Source organism: Bacillus rossius, chromosome 1 (assembly GCF_032445375.1).
Source record: "Bacillus rossius redtenbacheri isolate Brsri chromosome 1, Brsri_v3, whole genome shotgun sequence".
Classification (NCBI taxonomy): Eukaryota; Metazoa; Arthropoda; class Insecta; order Phasmatodea; family Bacillidae; genus Bacillus; species Bacillus rossius.
This window is the reverse complement of record NC_086330.1, coordinates 95,279,640-95,294,793: the sequence shown is the minus strand read 5'-3', so window position 1 is coordinate 95,294,793 and position 15,154 is coordinate 95,279,640. Positions and strand designations below refer to the sequence as shown.

At 36.9% G+C, this 15,154-nt stretch overlaps 1 protein-coding gene across 2 annotated transcripts in view; it reads left to right on the top strand.

Annotated features, from left to right (window-relative positions):
- Nucleotides 1-15,154, top strand: part of LOC134540278 (G-protein-signaling modulator 2) — an 86,234-nt gene that overhangs the window by 25,731 nt on the left and 45,349 nt on the right. For both annotated transcript variants that reach the window (XM_063382947.1, XM_063382939.1), the window contains exons 6-8: nt 1,287-1,402; nt 7,337-7,503; nt 13,108-13,205. In XM_063382947.1, coding sequence (XP_063239017.1) covers nt 1,287-1,402; nt 7,337-7,503; nt 13,108-13,205 — 381 coding nt within the window. The remainder of the gene's footprint in view (nt 1-1,286; nt 1,403-7,336; nt 7,504-13,107; nt 13,206-15,154) is intronic.

Below are 15,154 nucleotides of genomic sequence, written 5' to 3'. Positions count from 1 at the left end.
ATTATGTGTTCTGTAAATTAAAATTTGCAATCCATTTTAAGCTACCGTATTGGTCCGAAAATAGGCCGACCCCTTCTACAGCACACTCAAAATCAGAGAAAAATAAATTTTAACTAACTAAAATGATTATCAGCAGCATATTACCACAGTAACACTTTAACTAAGTTAGTATTTATTGAACTGACAAAATGTGTTATTCTTAGTTACCAAAATATATAAATATATATAAGCAGTGTTTCCGTTTATCTTCACATTCTTTTGTAGTGGTGCCAACATTTTATACGGCAATGGCTACATTTAAAAAAAACCAAAATGGTTTCATGTAAAACGTGTATGAATCAACCATAAAACAGCCAATATTGCAAATAGGTTTTATTGTTCTTGTTACTGTTGGTATGTACCGGTATTTGTTTATTCGTGTCGCAACTACAAGTTGCCAACACTGGTGTCATTAACCTACAATTTTGATTCTCCTGTGGTAGAAGAGTAAATAAAGCATACCACGGTAAATAACCTTACGGCAAAATTGCTGTTTTTACTAATTGTTTACTATAAATACCACATTTTACAAGCAAATAAAATTACCGCAGCCTGTTAAATACAGTTCAAAAATAACCAGACCGAGCTTTTAAAAGCTGTGTGCTACAAGTGACCACATCTGTGTACTTAACTTAAAATATGATACGTTATTGGGGTTAAGTGTGTTTACTAAATTTCTAAGTTGGAAAAATTACTAATTTACGTAAGTACAACGTAATTTTAGGTCAATGAATTGTATATGTGATAACATTTTTATGCCATAAGTGATTCTCCTTGAAATGTATGTGTTTAGTTATACTATTTTGGCTAGTGCCCCATTATAGGCTGACTAGATTTCAAGGTTGACAAAACTGGCAAAAAAGGTCGGCCTATTTTCAGACCAATACAGTAAATATGTATTTTCCTTCAAAGCCGTATATTCTTTATAACAGTGAAAGGAGTACTAAGTTTAAACTTTTAGGTTTTGACAAAATAATTTTAGGTTTAAGAGGAATGTGTTGGTGTTGAATAAAAATTAATTTTACGGTTATTGTAAACAAAAGTGAATTGGTCTCGTAGGAGTATATCTTGTGATTTAGTTTCCCTGCCATTGTGGAAATTCCTTCATTTTTCGAAAAGGAAACTGGGATTCAAAAATGTTGGCATAACTCTAAAACGTTCCAATATACAAAAATATTGTGAGTGGAATAGTTAGTTACTTGGAATGGTAATGGGTAAGATGGTTACACTTCTGTGTGTACTTGCAGAGGTTGAAAATTGCCCGTGAATTTGGGGACAAAGCAGCGGAGCGCCGTGCCAACAGCAACCTTGGTAACTCACACATCTTCTTGGGAGAGTTTGAGTCTGCAGCAGAACATTACAAGTGAGTAGCAGCAGGAGTGTTATTATGACTTTTATAGCAAACCATCATTTTGTATAATGGTGAGGATGCCTGACCATTATCTACCTGACCATTACTATGGCTTGGTTGTAGCTTGGGGGGGAAACACTACCCAACAACATCCATCCTACTAGTGTTATTTGGGCTTTAAGACTGGTTTGCATTGTACTTAATGCAATGGGGATCATTTCACATTCAAAGTTGTCTTACAAATAAGGTGCCCAAACATTTGAGAGCATAGTATCTTTAAGAGCATTGTAAATTCAAGTTCTTTTTACGGTCAACATTATCCCAAACTTACAGACAAGATTTTATGGTTTTATTTTTAGTCCAGTTTTGTTTATAAAATGGAAGATTTTGGTGTTATTGTATTTATTTTATAAATACTGTTCTGTAATAACTCCACCGAGTAGTGTATTTGTATGCTGCGGTTTTATGATAAAATAATTTGTATATAGGGAAAAATACTGAAAAAATGTTTCTGAAAGTCTGGGAAGACACATCACACCACCTCGAGGCTCGCTCTGATTAGCTGACGAGGTAGCCCCCAGTAAAATATCAAGTCTATTGCTGTGCAGTCATACCCCCCAAGTGATGGGTTTTTCCAACAACACACTAACTAGAGGAGTGAAAAATAACTTGCCTGCGACAGTGTTTTGCGCCGATGTCTTTCTTTCTTTTGAAACCTTCTAAAGTGTTACAGTTTTACTACCCAGAATATGCTGTAACATTTTACAAAACATAATTTATTAGGGATGTGCGAATAGTGGATTTTGATGGTCGAATATTTTTGAATCAAATAGTAAATTTTTTGAATAGAATGTGAATAGTTTCGAAGTCGAATAGTTGTAATATATATATTTTTTATATGTTACCACACTGAAAAATACTATAAATTAACAAATTATGATGTAAAATTTTTGGGACAGTTTTAACTGCTAAATCATTTATGTATTTGTTTTTCACAAGACTTTATAGGAAAGAAATGTTATACTAGTACTACAGTAACCAACCATATGTTATTCTTTAATGTAGATTAAGAAATTTTTTAATGTATTTTAAAAATAAACTAAACAAACTAACAATGTTAAAAAATAATGGTTTAACAATTTTCTCAAATTTTTTTATATAATGTTATTCACCACTCCAAAATCAGTAGTAATGAGATTGTTGATTATCTTAATACAGTCTAAAAGAGCAGTTCTAAAGGTTTAAAAATATTTAAAATTAACAAACATTATAAATAGACAATAGAGCATTTCCATTGTCTTCACATTAACAAAAACTCTTAATAGAAAACAATTACTTTCTACTTCAATGAGAAACTAAGATTATTTTGAAAACTCTTCAAGAACACATTTTGAATTCAAGAAAAATATCTTTCATGGACTATAGGTTCAGATTTATTAATACAGTTCACATGCTTCAGTTCACTAGAGTGCACTACCCTTTTTTTCTTCTTCTTCTTCTTCAAATTCTCAAGAATGGAAAATCAATTCTTCAACATGGCTGGAAAGTAATACTTCTCGTCTGCTGCTGACGACATTTCCTCCTGTTGAAAATACTCATTCACTGCTGACTTGTGTAGTTGGTATAGCCAAAAAATGCTGCGCTACTTCAGAGAGTAAAGGAAATAGTTGAGAATTTTCTTTCCACCACTGTAGAGGGTTTGCTGATCTGGGAATCCTAGGTATGATTATAAACTTTTCAACGTGATCTTCTACTTCAGTGTCGGCAGTCACTTCTTATTTCTTGATTGGAATGGATTCCAACCATCCCCATACGGACTTTGTGCACGTTTTTGTTTGTGTGCTGGTAACATTCTCGTCGTGTGTCATTACCTGCGAATCTTGTTCAGACAATGTTTTTACCTTATTTCTCAGTTTTCTTAACTCTTCTTGTAGAAATTGTTTGGCTAGTACTTTACTTTCCTCAGGCATCGCTTCCAGCTTAAATCTTGGATCGACAGCAGTAGCCATAAGGTACAGTTTGTCTTGCTCTACCAAGGGAAATCTTGACTTCAGAGCTTTGCACAAATTTTGTGCAAAGACACTTCCAGGCTTGTGTTGTATATGGTTTCGTAACACATAATTCATTCCCTGCAAGGTGGTATTACCAGGCCCAATGTTGGATAGCGTTCGGAACTTGTTTCTTCAGTTGCCTGAGCAATTGGTTCCAACACTTCAACCACCCCACCAATGAGCTTCCATTCACTAGCTGATAAACTGTCGATGCTACAGTTAGGGTCTGATGCAAGTTCTGCTGCAATTGCTTCTTTCAAAACTAGAAGTCTTTTTAGCATTAGAAACTTGGAGTTCCATCTTGTTTCCACATCTTGGATGACTTCTCTGCAATTGTCTGTGACGTCATATAAACAGTGTTTACAGTTTTGACAACAGTTTTCATACATTCAAAAAAATCTACAGAGTTCACTATACATTTTCTTGCCTTTACTGCATTCCAAACCAGTCTCTTCACACAGCCACCAATTCCATCAACAGCCCCCTTCCCATGGGATGTGGCAAAGAATACCCACTCACCCTCCATGTCAAAATCAGGTTTCATGAAGCAAAGATTGGAGAGTGTATATTTATTTTTAAACTGAGCTGCACACCCATCAGAAAAAATAGTTACTTTTTTTATTTGTGGAAACTGTTTCTTTAACAGAGCAAAAATTTCCCTTAGATATACCCACACAGAGCATTTGTCATGGGTCAATTCATCACTGACAATTACGATTGAACGTGTCTCATTCTTTATCCAGGCACAGCAGGTAAATAAGGTTACTTGTGAATGAGCCCAATGTGCACTTTGGATTTCATCTTGTGAGGTAGCAAGGTAATTCTCAGCAAAGTCAACTTGTATAACAACGTGGTTGTCTTGAGCATTTAACTTGCATTTCTCAAATGACTTAGCCTGAACCTTCTTAACGTAAGCATGTACCTTAAATGTCGGCAGTTGTGCATTCAACTCCTTAACAGCATTCTGTAAAGGACCTTTGATGTCTACAAGCTTTGGTCGATTGTCTAATTCACTCCATTTTTTCCAAATAATGGTTGAATTAACATCACAGTCATGGGGAAGAAAGATTCCATTAGCACAGACCTCACATAAACCAGTTGCACATTGCTCATTCAATAAATTACAACATGAGTTTTTTATCAGTTCATTTATATTACCTGGAAAGGTTTTAACTTTCTTATTGATGGATTCAACAAGATAACTGATGTTAGAGTGATATCTGCAAATGCAAACTCTGTGAGGCATTTGCGAAGACAAAAGAACATGTTTGGGGCGAAGTTCATGGAACTTTGATCGCTTTATTTTTATTTCAGGACACTATTCGGAACAAGATAAATGCTTCCTTAACAGTCATTATCATGTGTCTCTTCTGTACAGAATAACGCACATCCATTTTAGAATCTTTGATTGATATGGCATCTTTGATGCCTGGTGCCTGGCGGCTCACATCGTCACGACAATAAAACTGTTTGACAGTACGTTGACACATTTCATCCCAAGAAGTGGATCTCTTTTGCTCACTTTTCTCTTCTAGTAAATGTTTTGCAACTTCCGGTGTGTCATGTACTAACTTTCTTATATCGGCCATTTTTTTCCCTGGGCTGTGTGGTAATACTTTTTTTTATTCGATTTACTGCCTTGCCGAGAGATTGTGGGCAGCGATATGAGCCTTGGTTTGGTTTGACATTTATTCCACTTTTTTCCTTTTTGCTTTGCCTACATCGTTTTTGCCTTTCTGCATCCTGTAAACACTTTAATTTTAACTTCTGCTTGGACATCAGTTTTTTCGCACTCTCCTTTTCTTGTCCTTTTCCCGTTCCTTTTGCAAGTGTATTTCTCTCCTTTCTATGTCCTTCTTAAGCTTCTCACGGAGCTTTCTCATTCAATCTGGTGAACTCATTTTATCTGAAAAACAAACAGCGACATTTTGGTGATCTACAGACGTACTCCTAATTAAGTTATATGTTGTTATTTTATGATATAACAGTCAAGTGCATAACCTCCATCTGACATGTGCAATTTTTACAACATCCTGCTCAAATAAGACAAAAAATTATTTGTATATATCTTTTCTGTCATGGGTGTGACAATCAACATTTACTTAATTCCCAAATCATTGAAAGACAAATTACTGTATAAACAGCAAGTCTTAACATTTTAAAGGCTTCCTACAAAATTGTCTTACAAAATGTATGCAATTTCTTGTGTTAAGAAAGCTGAATCAATGTTTTTATGTAGTGGTGTCATAAAGTAGTCACGGGTGTGACATAAAAAGAAGCAAATTTTTAAAAAAATATATAAGTTTTAAAAAATTGGATCTTTTAGGATAGGTATAATTCTCAACTACATAACCTCACTTTTAGAAGAGCAGATTTAACTACTTCTACTGAGATGAGAGAAAATTTACTTTTGTGCCTTTTTCTGTCACGGGTGTGACAAGACAACATTAAACTATTATGCCAATAATATTATAGATACCACTTACCTCTATCAAAAGTTTTTGCCAGTTTCAATGAGAGTAGACTTGTTGGTTCAATTTGTAAATAGTTCAGCTGAATGATGTAAACATTGTAGCAAATATCACTGTTGCCTAAACACCCTAAAAAGGTGTGACACTACTTAAACAATGAATGCAAACATACAAGCATTAAAAATTACAATCAAATTTAATTTAAAAGTAAAATTATTTGTTTAGGCACATAACATGAATCATAAATGATAAGATAAGAATGTAATATTTAATATTTTATCTATTTTATCTTTTTATTTTTCTATCCTCAGGCTCACTTTTACATGGATTCACCCCTAACTAACTACATTAATTATGTTATCACCCGCATGAAAGTAAGGAGAACAGGCCATGGCAATGCAATTCCAACCTTTATATAGGCATCAGCGGCACCAAGCACGCCTGCGCACATTGCAGAAGGGGAAACAAACACTGCCCTAAAGAAAAGAGGGGAAGTGGGAGGAGGGAGAGAGGCAGGATGGCTGACGCTCAAGTGACGTAGCGTGACTGCACAGAGTAATCCACTTAAAATCTCAAATCTTTAAAAAAACTAAATTTAAAGGTCATTGATTCAATTGGCTCACCATTACAAATATCATTAACTGTTTAACTGCATAATTCAACTTGTTTCCAATGCATTAAATGTCGCTTGATTGTGGCATGCGATTTTTGTCGAATGAAGTGTTTTCTTACACCACAATGCATGTTTGTGCACAAACTAGTTAATGACTATGGTGACACATTTTACCTTTATATGTGAATGGCTGTTAGGTCTGTATTTTTAAAAACAGAAAATTTTCTTAAAATGTTATGTGCCATTGACATTTCAGGGTTGCTACTGGTATAGAATGCAGGGAAAATAGGGAGAAATTAGGAAAATTAAAATGGTCAGAAAATACCTGGTAAATTCAGAAATTACAAAATATTTCTGAAATTTTTTCTTGTTACAGCAAAATTAAACTTAAAATACCATTTCTTTTAATGTGTAGGCACCTTGAAAACTGCTCAAATATTCACTAATCATGAAATTATGTTAACTTTTCTTTTCCTGAAACCCTGTTATTTTTAAGCTGTATAGCTTAAGGCGAAAATATAGCAATTGTATACAAACACGTGTTACCATCTAAAACGGTGTTAATTTTTCTAAGGTGACGCATTTGAAAGCACATAGTACATCTTTCCCTCCAAAAAAAGCAATCCCAAGTATGCTGCAGGATAATTTGTGCATGGAACGTCAGGGGAAACTTATCGATTCAGATCTGGGAAAGCTGTAAACATCAGGGAATTAGGAATTTGAAGCTTGTAGCAACCCTGCATTTGTAAACAATTTAGTTTTTGTGACGGGGGATGGTAGTGAGGGCGGAGCACGGTGTGGGTGTGTGCAGGCGGACACTGGTGCTGGCCCAGGAGCTGGGCGACCGGGCCGTGGAGGCCCAGGCCTGCTACAGCCTCGGCAATACCTACACCCTGCTGAGAGACTACACCACCTCGGTGGAGTACCACCTGCGTCACCTCATCATCGCCCAGCAGCTGATGGACCGCGTGGGCGAGGGTGTGTCTCCCTCTTACCCCATGGCGAGAGACAGCAAGATTTTATGGTTTCGTTTTTAAAACAAGAGATTTCAGTTCTGTTGCCTTAATTTTTTTTAGGTCTCTGTTCATTCATTAAGATAGCACCATTTCCAACAAATAAAACACCTACATGTTCAATGATACTTCGCCAAAACATTTTTTTTTTTCATTTTGACTGTTACATGATGCACTTATACAGTATAATAATTTGTAAAAAGCATGCCAAAATACGGGTAATATTACAAATAAATCAGTGAGTACAAATGTCGTAATGTAGAAATTAGTTACTAATAACAGTTGCAATATAAAAAATAATTTACTTTTTTTGAATTCCTATATAAAAAAATTACATTGGGTTGAGTTTTAATTAAATTTGCTGATTAATTTCCTGATTTTTTGTTGCTTTTCAGTGCTTTATGGTGTATTAACTTTCGTTTCGTTGTTATATCGTGTTATTTCGACTTTATAACAATTCACCAGATAATCTTGTCCCTACCCAGATTGATGATCCAATGATGGAAAAACCCAATTCTGGTACAGGTTTTGATGATTAATATTTTACATATCCGATTAGAGCTGGGCCGATCACCTATTTTGCCGATCATGCCGATGCCGATCATCTGCTGCCGATCTTGCCGATCTTCTTAGCCGATTAGAGCCTTTCATGTACCTCTGATTACACGTTGCTTTTGACGGATCACTATAAACGGTGAAATATTCCCAGACAAAACTACTTTTCATTGACATGATTACTTATAAATCACCACACACACGTACACACAATTAACTGCGTTAAAATGTAATAAGGTCAAACCAAATCTTCAACCTAATCACAACTCCGTCATTCTGTGATCCGTGTGTGCCAGTAGACGTCAGCGATGATAATTTTATTCCCCCCAGTGCCGCCAACAAACTTTCAATAATTCCCGATTGTAAGTTAATTTGTGAATGCGAAATACAGTAGAACCTCGTTAATTCGTAATGGTCGGGACCAAGATAATCACGGATTACCGAATTTCACGGACTAGTGATTATAAGCCCGGAAGGTCTTGTCAAGCTTCTTAGACACCAGCGTGCAGCTGGGTTAAGGCCATGGTCATGTGATGTAACATCTCCCGAGGCTTACTGCGCCTTGGCAGCATATGGATAAAAATAGTAAACTCCCCATTATTCATGTTAATTGGGACCCGCCGATGCCCGGATAATTGAAATTCTGTAAAAAAAATAATACTAATAATAAACCTGGATAATCCGTTCACGGTAAGGGTCGTCTTCGAATTAGTGTCTCGGCTTAAAAAAATACGGCACTGCCTAGCCATTAGTTCACGGTCATTTACAACAGCCGAAGAGAGAAAGATAAGATCGTGCTGACCTTGCACACATAAATATTGGGTAGCCCCCCACCCCCCTCCCTTCATTCGACCAGCCGAATGCCAGCCAGACACGTCACTCGCCAGGCGCCTGCTGTGCGTTGGCGGGCGGAAAGTAACTCAGCAGCACGTGAAACATCATTCAAACAAACGGGAGACGGGAAGCAGAAGTCAGGACATCCCCTCAAGTTTAAAGAGTGACAAATGTGACAGCTGAAAGGGGGGCGACACAAAGGGTCGGTACAAACAGCGTAGCAGAGTTTGACGGCCCACGCGATGGCTTGCAGTGTTTGCCGGCCACCGGCCCGCGTGACGTAAATTTTAAGATCTGACAATTTTAGATTCTCTTTTTTTTCTGCACTTTTAAATCGTCCCGGATTATCCGATTCCCGAATTAGCGCGTCACGGATTAACAAGGTTCTACTGTACCACTAAATGGGGAACAAAACTCTTCATCAACCAGGTTTTTATACAAAAGAAAAAGAAGCTCTATTTCCCGCTAAACAGGGTAAGAATATTAATTTCGCTAAACAAAACTTTCAATAGGCCATATTTAGCGAGAAAAAACTAAATAGATGAATTCCCGAAGAGGTAGACTAACCACAAGACTACTAGCGCTCTTAATCTGTACGATTTTCGTCGCGCGACGCGCGTCACTCTAATCTCTGGCGTCACATAACCAACCTAAACAACAGTCGCCATTCGCCATTGCGGTAATATTAACCGTAAATGGTAAACAAATACATAGTTTTCGGTTCGTAAATGATAAATACCTTTGCAAATAGTATAATGGAAAATTATTTTACCGAAAGTACCGTAAATATACGTGGGAATTGATACTTAGGTATGTAACTGTTCAATGTTTATAAAACATACGCTATTTGTTTACTTTATTGGTATATTTTTTTCGTGTGCGGTTAGTTTTAAATTATTAAATCCTATTATTTTTCGATGAATAATTGAATTTTCTTCCCGAAAAGTACCGTAAACAAACATGGAAATTTGTTAGATATAGGTAATTATTCAATGTTATAAGTTTGCAGTAGGAGACCAATGATCGGCTCAAATAATCGGCTACGTTTTGCCGATCATAATGATAGGCAAAATTAACAAAATCGGCCGATTATTACGATCGGGGATCGGCATCGGCCCAGCTCTATATCCGATACCTGGAAACATATCATTTAGTGGTTTTACACACAGGCATGAATGCACCATCACTTACACACACACACACACACACACACATACAAACACAAAAAACAAACTTAAATCATTACAAATTGAGCTATTTTTTGAGTTTATCACGACCCATTAAATTTTCAGATGTCTAGTTATAACAGAAGTAAACAGTGAGGGTAGCGTGTCCAAGAGCAAGCGACCCGCCGGCGGGCAAACAGGCTGGTGCCATGGAACTCTTTTTTGGAGGAACAGACACGGGGACACACTGTCTACTGTGCCACATTCAGTACAGTGCTCGTCGAGAGAAATGCAACGCAATGTGTTTCCTATTAATTTTCGGCAGATTTCCTTCAAGTATTTAATTTTTAACACAAATTTTTCTTGGTTCTTCAAAAATAGAGAGAAGTGGTTGTAATAAATGGGGTCATAACAATGTGATTTTACTGTAGGTACATTTAATTCAAAATGTAAGTTGATGGGTGCTGTAGGCAGGAGAAACCACCATCCAACAACATCCATCTATTACAGTAGAACCCCGATTTTGCGAACACGGATTTAACGAAAACAGCGATTTAACGTAAAGGTTTTCAGGAACCATCAAAAAACACCAATTTATTAAAATAATAATATAGATTTCCAAAAAATGAAAGTAAATTGTAACGGAAACTTATTAAAAAATGCACTCTGTAGTGTCAGTAATAGAATCGAGGTACTATATATTAATATGTGCCTTTGCATCATCTGTCCAAACACGAAAAAAAAAAAAAAAAGTTCAAATTGCTTAAAAACTCCGGGCGCTGTAACTCAATTGCGTAGGTGCATGCCATTGCGCGCGCCTGGATAGATAGACTGTCCGCGACACATGACGCCATGAAGGGTTTCTTTGTCCGCATCCCCCTCCCCCTCCCTTACACTGGCTTGACTCACCACGTTATCTTCCAATCACGCCCGCATAGTAACAGTGCTAGCTAATAATTACACGTTTTCAAATATTCCCTTTCCCATCCTCCAGGTTTTTTCAACTTGTGACCACGCCACACCAATACGCCATTATCATTATTCTCAGTAAGAGCTTTGCGCGTTGTGTTTTGTTTTTGGAATACATTTTTATAAGTGCTGTTCTGACTTCGATTTTTTGCTTTTCTTCTTGGATTTTGACTACAGATTGCGATTGGAATTGACTACACTGCCTGTTGACAACCTGCTGAGCTTTTTTATTGGTACATGACTTTATTTACTGTTTTTGGATATCGGCTTTGTTACATTTTCTTGACGATTCATTTATGTTACTGGTATTAGAACTGGACAAAACTGGGACACGGGCAGTGGAGCTTTTATTTTTTTCCGCTAAGCTCGCATCTATTGGCTGGCTGCTGATGGAAGGTCACGAGTCTGGGCGGAGCGTTGAGTGAGTTATACTGCGCATGCGCAGCTCAGCGAACAGAGAGAGCCAGCCGGCGGCTACGCCGCGCCGTAACAACAGCTGACCGAGTACAATTACGTAATTACCTTTCTCCGCGTACGGTGCTCTATGGACGGTAAATTTCCATCAATTTGCGGCCATTTTTTTTTAAATTTTTTACTGTGATGCAATGTGTATGTAGCTCGTATTTGTTATAAACGCTGCAGGTTGCGACTGTATTTTAGGGCCGTACGAGCGAGATCAAAAACGTTTAAGATGGGAAGTTGACAAAGTCTGAGATAGCACGGCAGGACAAGATATCGGCGTCGACCCTGTCTACGATATGGAAACGTAGGGACGCGATTATGAGTGCGGGGGTCATTGAAAATCGGTAAATCGGATTTAACGAAACATCGATTTAGAGTAAACATTTTCGGTAACCAAAGCACTTCGTTAAATGGGGGTTATACTGTATTCTACAGTTTTGTATCTTTGGTTTTGACAATGTTCCAGATGAGAAAAATAGAACTTTTTGAAGATTGGAATTTTAAAAAAATGTAAGGGGCACAAACAATGAAATGTAGGCACGTATCTTTTCCATTATTTATTTTTATCGGTTGATAGCAAACTATGTCAATATCTAAATCTATGTCTTTTGGTTTTTAGGTGGAACTGTATTTGTGAAAAAGGGAACATCTTGAAATTGTATCTTAACATTTTTAACAATCAAGAGTTTGCTATAAACTGTTGTAACGATGGCGAGAGTGAGGAAATGTGTTTTGAGACATTTATAGACTTAAAAACGGTGTACAAACTAAAGTTCATGATTGGACATAGCATGTTTGTAGTTGTCAAGTTCATAATGTAATTTAAAGACAAGAATATATTTTTGTGTGTATGTGTGTTTTTGTTTGTGTGTGTTTTTGTTTGCACGTGTTTGTTTGCGTGTGTGCATCAGTATTTAGTTGGTATGCAATACAAGAAAAGTATGCATACTTTCATTAGTCCAACTAATTCTTTACAAGTGTGGTTTAAGTATTCTCAAAATTAAGAAACATGATCAGTTTTTATTTCATCAAGAATTTTCCCTATCTTGTATCTAGGCAAACTTAATGATGCGTGAGCATGCTGCCATGTAGTAGAGGATTGGCAAAACTTACCATGGTCGAACATGCATACATGGGTACTAAAACTTCATTCATTATCAGGCACATTGCCGAACACACAGGCAAATATGTTGCTTCGAGCCGCCAGCTAATCACTGATTGTCTTGTACCAGCGGATAACATCACCATAGCAGCCATGTTGGGACATGCTGAGTTTGCAGCCTTCAGAAATGCGTAGTTTTCGAACAGTCATAATTACCTGAAATAAGGTCCAAATATTAAAATTTAATTTTGTACTGTCCTAGTTTTTCATGCAGTGTCAATGTGTTTTCTAAGATGAAGAAAAAATTTTTCCCCCAATTTTTTTAAAGGCCATAATGGAATCATGTTTAGTGTGAGGTTGAGATTTATTTAGATGCAGTTACAACCCTGTTGATTTCATTACGCCCGGCAGACGTGAGTTGTGACATGTAGAGATGCAGTGGAGGAACAGTGACGGTGATCTGCGCCATGTCTGTTTCCAGGGCGAGCGTGCTGGAGCCTGGGGAACGCACACTCTGCCATGGGCAACCACGAGAAAGCACTTTACTTCGCCATGAAGCACCTGGAAATATCCAAAGAGGTATTGTCAGAAGCATTTTCAAACGTGTATGTAAGTTAATTTCCTTTTATGGATATTCCGAGAGCAGAGAGTGTGGAATTAGAAGCCCATTAGTTTATAGTATTGGTGGTCTTTAGGAGAACAAAAAAAAAAATACGTTGTCTGTAAAGTTGGTTTACTGACGATAGTTTAACGTGACGTCATAACAAAACATTGATGAAATGATTGCATACTTTTATGAATAAAATTGAATTATTTTTATTTTAATAATAAAAGATTAAATACTTGAAATGATACTAGTAATCAGATTTTTAAAATGCAAGAATAATTAACCTTTATTGCCGAAATTGTTGTTGTAATAAGCAATGAAAACCACATTAACTTTTCTCTTCACTTTATAAACAGTCGACGAAACAGTTCACGTCTAGATGACTTGTAATTAATTTTAAAAACTGTCATTTAGCTATAAAGTTTAAATATAATTATGAACAAGTTTTCATATAAATAAACTGTAATCAAATATCTATCATAATTATATGAATCACCATAATTCTTTAGTCAATTGTAACATAACCTATTATTACTGCACTCGCCGACAGATGCTACTTTTTAAAATAATAAATGAATAAATACTTTAAATTATACTAGTAATCAGATTTTTAAAATGCAAAAATAATTTACCTTTATTGCCGAAATTGTTGTTGTAATAAGCAATGAAAACCAGAGTTTAAAATCCGTCGAGAATATTTTTGTTTTTATGTCTTCCAGTGCTCAAAATGATATGCAATTGTGGCCCCGGCCACAAAATTTTATTTATAATTCATTAATAATAACGCCCCTCGCGATAAACAAAGGAAAATATGTATTAACGAGTGCCTGGTTCCCGCGATAGCGGATAGATATCGCGATTCATTCGGTTCGCGTCCGTCACCATAGATGGCAGCATGGTAGGGGAATAATATTATTTCGTTTTTATAATACGATTTTATAACAAATACGCATCCCAAATACACCAAACTTATTTATAATGTGTTACAATATTTTTTAAAACATTGTGCAAAAGATCACGGGTGTAATTTGAATTATTACTGTATTTACTCATGTAAAGCGCGCCCTCGTGTATAGCGCGCACCACGATTTTTGCAACAAATTCCAAAGAAAAAAAAAATTTCCCTATAAATAAATTTTACTATCCTTTTGTGGTACCTGTTAAGTAATTACTTATGAAACAAATCATTATTTAAATTTATGTGTGGTAATGTGTCAGGAAAATACTTAACTTAAATACTCTTCCACCTGAAAGCGAAACCTTTGTGGCATACTGTACCATCTGTAACGACCGAGCAAGCTAAACTCTGCTGTGTAGACGGAAGATAATGAAGCGCTGTATCGTCACAACTGGTACGTGGAGAAGGGAGGGAGGGAGGCAGGCAGAAACGGGACTATGACCATCAAGTAACTTGACAGTTGACAGGACTAAACACCACCACTCCCGTTGCTAAGCTGGCGCGGAGGACTGGATGACTTACAGGTAGCTGCTGGGACGAGAAAGCGAAGGAAGTGGGCTGGGGACTTGTGACAACATTCTCTCTCTCTCTCTTTTTTTACTAGCTGCTGCGCTGGCTGGCTTTCCGTAGAGGGGGGAGGTCTAAAAATAAACAAGAGACCATGATGTGCCAGCTTGCCCGCGCTGGTGTCTGCCTGTGTGTGTGTGCGTGTGAAAGAGAGGCGTTGCTTGTGCGTATGTGTGGGGGCTGGCCAGAAACGTCAACAATCACGGCAGTTAACGACTACCACTCCTCCTCCCTGCCTTCCCCCCCCCCCACTAACTTTTTTTTCCCTGTGTATAGCTCGCATCCTTGATTTTTTTCCTTTCCTTGAGGGGAAAAAAGGGCGCGCTATACATTAGTATATACGGTATGTGTAACTGTAAAACACCATTGTTCGTTAAAAACATATTTGAATATTCA